The 9,186-nt window shown below is 31.4% G+C and overlaps 1 protein-coding gene across 1 annotated transcript; it reads right to left on the reverse strand.

Annotated features, from left to right (window-relative positions):
* Window positions 1-4,141: 4,141 nt before the first annotated feature.
* On the reverse strand, window positions 4,142-8,543 carry LOC104888632 (cytokinin hydroxylase). Its single transcript, XM_010673657.4, has 4 exons — window positions 8,171-8,543; window positions 7,308-7,540; window positions 5,968-6,591; window positions 4,142-4,754 (listed from the first exon to the last, which is right to left on the reverse strand). Exons 1-4 carry the CDS (start codon window positions 8,445-8,447, stop codon window positions 4,329-4,331), a joined length of 1,560 nt encoding a protein of 519 aa, XP_010671959.2. The 5' UTR covers window positions 8,448-8,543; the 3' UTR covers window positions 4,142-4,328.
* Window positions 8,544-9,186: the final 643 nt, after the last annotated feature.

Genomic DNA, 9,186 nt, shown 5'->3' on the forward strand with positions numbered 1-9,186 from the left:
GGTGTTACATGAACGTACTAAACACATTGAGGTTGATTGTCATTTTGTTCGTGATGCTGTGATTGAAGGTCATGTGAGGCCGTCATATCCTACCATGTTTCAGTTGGTAGATATTTTTACAAAGGCACTTGGTAGGACTCAATTTGAATTTTTGTTGTCCAAATTGGGCGTTTGTGATTTGCACGCTCCAACTTGAGAGAGGGTGTTATGACTGTTTAGGATAAATATTGACTCTATTTAAGATAGATATTAGGAATAGGTTTGTTACTCCTAATAGGACTCTAGACTCAGGATGTATAAATATATGTGATTAATTAATGAATGAGAAGGAGGACGAGAATTGAACCTATCTTAACAAGTTCCTTGTTTCCCTTTGTGAGTGTTTGGTTAGTGTGTTTTTTCAAAACCTTTGCCCCTTTTTCTTATTAGGATTACCCTCCTTCTCCTTAGATCGATTCCCACCAGCCCCCAAGGTTTGGGATTACCCCATATCCCTCTATCATATTATTATTATTATTATTATTATTATTATTATTATTATTATTATTATTATTATTATTATTATCATTATATTATTATTTATTTTTATTTTTATTATTTAATAATTATTATAATTATTATCATTATTATTATTTATTATTATTAATGTTACTATTTATTACTATTTATTATTATTATATATTATAATTGTTATTATTATTTATTATTATTATAATTATTTTATTATTTTATTAATATTAATTATTATTATCATTTATATTATTTATCATTATCTATACTAATATATTAAAAGGCGTGGCGCTCTCCCTAGGGAGTTTTAGTTCATGTAATCCATGTACAATGAAAAAAATTAGAAATTGCATTGTATAGGTTTTGATCCTATGACCTCAAGTTCATGTACTAAAGTTTTAGCCACTAGACCAAGTTGTATTTAGTGATGTCATATCAAAGTACAATATTAATAAATGAAATTTTTCTTACCCGGGGCATAGCCCGGACCTAATAACTAGTTATCTATTATTATTTGTTATTATTATTATTATTATTATTATTATTAAATAACAATAATGATAATTTTCCACTTTCTTTGATGATCCTAATCAAACAACATTTTTAATCAAAGATAAACCCTTTCCATTCCTTTTGTAACCTTTTCTCATACATTTTTCTTTTCCTCTTAATGAACCAAACACCCCCTTAAAATATTGCATATTTGCATTACAGATCCTCTTATCAAGAATAGGCTTGCAAGTGGATATGTCGTATTGTTGTTGTTGGTGGTGGTCTGATGATAAAAAGACGATGTGTCAGTGTCACCGTTAGATTCTAACGAAGTTGGACATGTTTGGAGTTTGGACCATTAATACTTTTTTGTGCCATCTTCCTTCGGACCTCTACTTAAGCTAGGAATCACCAATCACTATTCACCCCCTGACCCCCACACCCTCCAAAAAAAAAATAACAAGTTGAAAAACAACTTGTCCATATTTAGAAAATGCCTTGGGTGTAACAACATCTCACACGTGTGATAGTTGTTCGTATGATATCTTTATTATTTCTTCTATTAATTTTGATTCCGTTATCATCACGTAAGAAATTATTACATTCGATGAATGATCATCTTTATGATCATAAATTAATTAAAAAGTTATAGCGTTACACAAGATAATAATATATAATTATATAAAGGGTTAGGTAGTTAGCTTGCACTTGGCAAGTTGGTAAAGAGTATAGATTTTTAATTGGAATGGTATTTATATTCTTTAAGATCAAAAAACATCAATGTCAACTTTTTTAATATTCCTTATGTATTTTTTTATCTTTCTTACTTTGACTTTGCATGTTTGCCAATGTACTTATTCTATATTAAATATTTTTCATTACATATTAGTAAAAATTATAATAATTGAATATAAATAAACTACTCATTGAGACGAATCAAATTAACAAGACCCCACATGACTATATTTTTTCTTATATATTGAGAAAAATCTAAAAGATTCTCTCTAATTGTGAATAGTGTCAAGATTCTAAGTAAGAAAGATAAAAACGTACAGAGGGAGTACACTATTATTTCGATCGATAAAATCTAGTACCCGATTTGTGGGTACCCAAAATTTTCTAGGTTAGATCATGGGTCACGTTATCAACTACCCGCCAAATAAAATTCTAGTTTTGAATACCTTTATATACGTTAGCACAATACTTTTTTCCGTTCTATAATAAATGAAACACTTACCATTTTAGGTCGTCTCAAAATAAATGAAATGTTACTTTATTTGGTGTTCACTTCTGTCTATCTTTCTCCTCATCACATGTATCCCTCTTTTTTATTCTGTCTACATCTCTTCTCTCCTAAATTCCCATGACAAGTCCCTACATTACATTTAAAACATAACATAGGAAGTATAAGTATATAAATATTGAATTATATAGTATAAACATTATAATTTTCTAAATTGTATATGAAGTTATCCGAAATTATAATTATCAGTTTTTATTATTTTAAGTTTATAATATTAAATGTATATAATGACATGCAATCCCATGCGGCGCTCTGAATGCTCATGAGAAAAGCTTCATTTAAATTTATATATTAGATATATCATGAGAATTAGTACCCCTCTATCTTGATTTGATTATCACCAGTTACAGAGCCAAATAGTAACAAGGGGTAGGAGAATGAGGGATAGCTTAGTTGGTTAGAATTTCTATCCTAGTTCCAGGAAATCTAGGGATCGACTTTCAACTCTTTTCCTTACTTGTGGCCTCTCTAAAAATCAAAAAGAAAATAGCAATAAGGGGTGGCAAATAAAAGGAAAGAGAGTGGCAATGGTCCAGACCAAGCTCTAATTGAACTTTTTTTCCCTTTTCACTATGAAGTATTCCCTTTGTTTTTTTTTACCATTCTCATTTTCATGTACATGTCTTTCAATGCATGTCTTTGAACTTAAATGTCTTTAATTATATATTACTAAAAATTATAAAGATTGATTGTTAATAGAGCATTAATTAAGATGAATCAAATAAAACCTTATATGACTATATTTTTCTCTTATAAATTGAGAGAATTGAGTAGATTCTCTTTGAATATTAATAATGTCATGATTCCAATAGCAGAGAAAGAAAAAAAAATGGAGTATTTGCAATCTGCATTGCTATGTAGTGTAGCCTTCAGCGATGGCGGATCTTCATTGGGGCAGGCCTGGGCCTGGCCCCCCGTAGGTTTTTAAAAAAAAAAAAAATCGTGTAGTTCAGAGCCCAAACTCCAACATACAAAAACAAGTTACACAATATCAGAATAATATGTTATTGTGGAAAAATCTGACCCCCTGTAGCAAAACTTTCAAGATCCGCCCGTGCTCTTCAACCCTTCACCCTTTGAGTCTTCGCGAATCAAGAGTTGTGTTTCCTCCTTGTTCAATTGTGCCCTTGCAGGCCAGCCAGAAGTCTGGCTCGTGGAGCTATAGTTTTGGTTACTGATTTTTTTTCCCTTGAAATTATAGTTGGTATGACTTGTTAATTAGTAAATTGTGAATAGAATATATGGATTTATGATTTTAGAGTTGGTAAATTGCTATTGTTTGTATTTTTAGAGAGCTATATTTTGTGTAAATTGTCGTTGAATTATAATCTGTGTGAATCGCAAGTGAATTATGGTTTTCTAAATTAATTATGAGTTGTAAATTGTGGATTTTTTCTATTGAATTTTAATTGTGTGAATTATTAGCGAATTACTTTTTATGGTATAAGTTTAGTGTTATTTAAATTGTTGTTAAAAGTAAACCTAGATGCCATTTTAAATCAATTCTAAAATGGGAGAAGTCCTTGTGAACAATTGCAATTTTCTTTTCTTAAAGTAAAACCTAATGCGATTGTAGATCATTTCCAAAATTTAAGAACTTGTCTTGAACAATTGTACTTTTCTTTTAAAGTAATTCGAGTTGTATTTAGATTTTGTAACATTTATTTTGGATATACTAATTATGGTTCGTTCTTTATACATTTTGGTATTATAATAATATCGTAAAATTACCCCGCCTCTCACTTGAAAACCTAAATTTGTCACTGATAATCATGTTACCAATTTAAAGTACACTAATATAACAACGAATTATAGATAGAGAGAATATGAGATAATTTGTAGAAGATCAGGCACTATTTGGCTTAGCTTTTTGGTGATTTTACAATAGCCTAATTAAACAGAACTTCTTGGCTTACTATACTTAGCTCGAGACCTCGAGTACTCTACCACCAATTTGGTGTCCACTCTCCTTATAAATATATTGCATAGCCATTTCTATTAATACTAGAAAAAAAAAAAAGATTTACAAAGGTTGAACGATAAGAGGCACCCCAGAACTAGGTCTAAAAGAGAAAAAGTACATAGGAGAATGGTGATATGATGGTGCAATTGAAAATGAGAATTTACGAAGAATTAACGACATCACAATCTTGTACTCCATAATGGCCAGGTTCTTGCCAATGCACATTCTTCCTCCAAATCCGAAGGGCATGTAACCCATCTTATGTGCACATCCGCCATATAAGTTCCCGTCAAACCTCTCCGGTCTAAACTCATTAGCATTGTCACCCCATAGAGCTTTGTCGTGGTGCATGCTAACGATATCGATCCATATGTTGGTGCCATTAGGGATAACTACATTTCCTACGTGAATGTCGCTTCTTGCTTGTCTATGTGCATTTGGCGAGGAGGGATACAATCGTATTACTTCATTTAAAACCCATCCCATCTGCAATATAACATAAACTCTTTATTAGACATAGAATATAAACATTTAAATATACAAAAATAAAATAGATTGCCTTTTTTATGCATGTTTTCTTTTGTATGTAATATGTTTGAGTGTGTTGTTCTAAACTTACATAATGAAAGATTGAAAAAGTTCTAGCAAAAGATGTGATGGTTATCCCATCTCAACTTTTGTGAAAAGTGAACTCGGGTACTAACTCAAACTAGGCTTTCTACTCGTGCTAAGATTTGGTGGTCTAGGATGAATCATGAATCATATATATAAAAAAAGTGGTCGAGTGGGCCGTGTCGAATCCGGACGGTTATAATTCCGGCGCTAAATGACAACATGCTATATAGGTCAATTAGGTAGTTTGGTTGGTGGTCAAATCTTTGACTTTGTTGACCTTTCGGCATACGGTTTCCTATTTGACGAACATTTCCTCTCTTTGTTTTCCATGTTTTCTCGTTTTTGAAAAAAATAATGGTAAATTATATTATATGGTGATCAAAGTTTTCTTAATTATAAGAATATCTAAATTTATATGTCTTAAAGTTTTTTTTACTTTTTTTCATTTTAAAATAAATCAAACACTTATCATTTTCGACCGTTTTAAAATAATATAACGTTACTTTATTTTATCTTCACTTTTCTCTATCTCTGCTCATCATATTAGTATTTATTTCATTCTATATATCTCTCTTCTCTCTTCTCTCTTACATCACCGTGTCAAAATCTTACACTTCATTTAAAACAAAACGGAGAAAGTATAAATTTTTTAATAACAATTCTTAGCTTATTATAAAAATTCAGAAGGACAAGTGAGAAAAAAATCATTAAACCGGCCATCTATTAAATGCCAGGATGTATAAAACATAAATTTATACTTTATTTGTCACTTGGTTGGTCTGGGACCAACACCTTAATATTCACTTTATTATCATAGTAAAATCACATGCACGTATAAGCTCTATATTTGAAACTCTAAAAATACTATGTTTCATTTGGAAATTAATGTCGAAAATGATTTTTTTTAACAAAACAAAATCACATGCATGGTTTTTCAACACGGAGTATGTAGAAAAATATGTAAATTAATATGCATGCATTGATCATGTTTTTTTCCCTTATCATGTATTCATGTTGAATAGTATTCAGCTTACTAAAAAAAACATAAGCATGTATTGGTGACTTATAATGTGAAATATGTTACCTTCTTAAGTCCAGCAAGCATGGTGAAGTCAATCTCATCTTTCTCTCCAATCACTTGTTTGATTTCTTCTCTTAATTCTTCTTGCCACTTTGGATACATAGACAAAAGCATCAATGTCCATGTCATTGCTAATGCAACTGTTTCATGCCCTCCAAAGAAGAATGTCTTACACTCATCAATTAGTTCTCTAGTTCTCAATTTCGTCGCCGTAGATTGTCCGTCAACATTCTCCTCGCCCTCGAGCAATAATCCTAGTAGATCATGCTGAGGTTCAACACCAATAACTTTTCTTCGAGCGTTTATAATGGATAAAAGTATGTCATCAATATCTTGCCCTAATCTTCTGGCCTCTAGGGTGTTTTTTATGGTCAATAATTGACCGTAAGGAACTCCAACATAACGCGTGTGTTTGAACAAACTAATCTGCATTTGTCTTAATTTTTCAAACAATGTATTTCCCATTTCACTATTGATTCCGAAATTAGTCTTGGCAATTATCTCTCCAGCTAGCATTGTCACTTCTCTTTCGATATCGAGTTCGAATTTGCTCGAGTTATTAGCAAGAAGACTATCCCATTGGCCTATCATCTTGGTTGTGGATTCTACCATTGATTTCGCCATGCCCTACAATTCCAAGAACAATCAATTTATTAATTAACTAAAGTATGTTTATTTTGCTATATTTACTATTTAGTGTATATATAACTTCAGTTTTTTTTTTTTTTTAAATATTTAAAGTAAACTAAAGTTGATCAATATAATCTTATTGGTGAAGAGTACTAAAGGTTTGATATATTGACAATATTCAGAGCTGGAAAGAATAAGGAAGATAATGCAAAGAAGATACAGAAGATACATGCAAAAGGGAAACGATTAAGGACTACCAAAATATACATAATTAATATATAAGATAGAAAGCAATCATGTCAATATGGGAAGCTATCGTGCATGATCACGTAACAGTGCTTTGTTTATGAGAATGAAGAGGATGTGAAGAGAATTACATTATTCAAATGTAAATCGTGTTTGGATAAGCTCTAAAATAACTCATATATATAATCTTTATAAAATCCCCCCTATTTTTTTTTCTCATCAAAATCCACCTCCTAATTTTCCTTCCCACCAGTATGGTTAAGATACAACTATACGTTGCAGAATTTTATTAAAACTATATAGAGGATTCGGAGTCAATGTATATGTGGGTGTCCCGAGAAAACGATACACCAACTACTATCTTATACTCATTGAAAGCTCTCTCATTCTTAGGTGTCAAATGAGCAAATGATCAAGTAATGATGATTGTTTTAGGACGGAGAATAGTTGTTGGCAAATATATATACCTTCAAGTTAGTGGAAGAGAAAGCTGGAGTAATAATATGCCTATGACGAGCCCAAGTATTACCCTCAATCATGTTAAGACCATACTCTCCAAACATTGGGGTCCTATCACTTTTAAATACATTAGGTTTTCCCCAATTCTTTGCCAATACTTCTCCAGACATTTGTTTCAGGAACTCAGGGTCTGCTATATATAGAAATGGTTCAGCTCCCATCCAGTAAACATACACTTTCCCTGCAAATCAACCATCATAACAAATGTTAGTTATACACTTGATCAATAATTATAATATTAACCTACCCCTTATTATATGCATTTTGTTATATGATAAATGCTCTTTATAATTAGGATATCTGTATACCAAAAATAAATACATTTGCTTACTACAACTCATAGTTATGTGTTTTCGTTTTCTCAAAAAGGAGTAACAAGTTAAAATAATTTTTTGATGAATTACTAGTTTAGCACCACGAAAAGCCATGCAACACCCCCCCCCCCCCAAAAAAAAACCCCCACCCCAAAAAAAATGATGAAGAATTTTGGACGGAGTGAGTATGTATTGGTATTTAATAAAAGTCGGAGTGAGTTATATAAATAATGTAAAAGTTGGCTATGTTTGAGAACACAAGCTGAAATAAAGGTGAAACTGATAAGGTAGTTGAAAGAAGCTGAACTGATAAAATAGCTTAAATTTTATTTAAGCTTTTACTCCAAATACAACTATCTCTTTCACGTGACTTAAACTTTTAGCACCTACCCATTTAAGGTGACTTAAATGTGTTGTCAAACAGAGCCGTTAACTTAAAACAATTAAATAAATACAAAGGTTGTATATATGACAATGAACTCATAATATATACTCACCATGCAGCTTCTGCCATTGAGCGAAATATGGAAGAGAAGAAGAATGGATATCATGGGAGATAACGTGGGATGATGATGAAGAAGATAAAGCTTTAGCTGTAATCAACATCTTCTTCATATCACCCAAATTTCCCAAAGGAAAAAATGGCGTTGGTCCTCCTAATCCATTCTCTCGGAGCTTTCGCCGAGCTCGAATGGGTGACAAATAACAAGCATTTATCAACTTACATAGCAAGAAGAAGAAGAATCCATACATAAGTTGGTAAACAAAACTCATTTTCTCTCTTCTCTGGTTTTGTTCCTCTTTCTGATCTCTCTTCAACTTTAGAGAATGCAAGTCGTAGTAGTTATTTAATTTCTCTGTTGTGTGTTGTCTTACTTGTGTATGTGAATATGATATGTTTACACAAGATATCGAGTATTTATAGAGGTAAAATGAAAACACGACAAAAAAAAGGAACTTTTGAAGGTGACGTTTTATATATATTTTTATGCCAATAATAGGCAAAAACGAAGGATACGTAAGTTTAGTTTGACCTTGTTCTTTTTTTTGTTTGACCTTGTTCTTTGAATTGAAAAAGAGAGCGAAGAGAAACCGCGGTTGTTAAATAGTACTTTATTTTTTTCTTCTTGATCTGTTGATCAAGTGCGAATGAGGTCTGCTTGTATTATTGTTCAACTCGTGTGTCCTTGACGTTCTTTAAGAATTCTTAATTTGTTATAGTTACGGCCTTAATTTAGCTAGTTCACGAGATTAAGGAAGATCTGTTAAAACAATTGGAGTACTACGTATGTATTATCTTTTTGTAAAACTAAAGTAATTGAGAAAAGTAAAGCCTAGCTATGTATAAACTTTTCCACGTAAAATGATGAAAACTTGGCCGGTTACGGCTCGAGAGAAATATTGTGGTTCTTGATCAATTATCTTATTTTTTAAAGCTCATATAAAAAAGTCAAAACAAGAGACAAAACTAATATTTTTCCCATTTTTCAATATCTATAACCAATTAATTAGT

Source organism: Beta vulgaris, chromosome 3, assembly GCF_026745355.1.
Source record: "Beta vulgaris subsp. vulgaris cultivar EL10 chromosome 3, EL10.2, whole genome shotgun sequence".
Lineage (NCBI taxonomy): Eukaryota > Viridiplantae > Streptophyta > Magnoliopsida > Caryophyllales > Amaranthaceae > Beta > Beta vulgaris.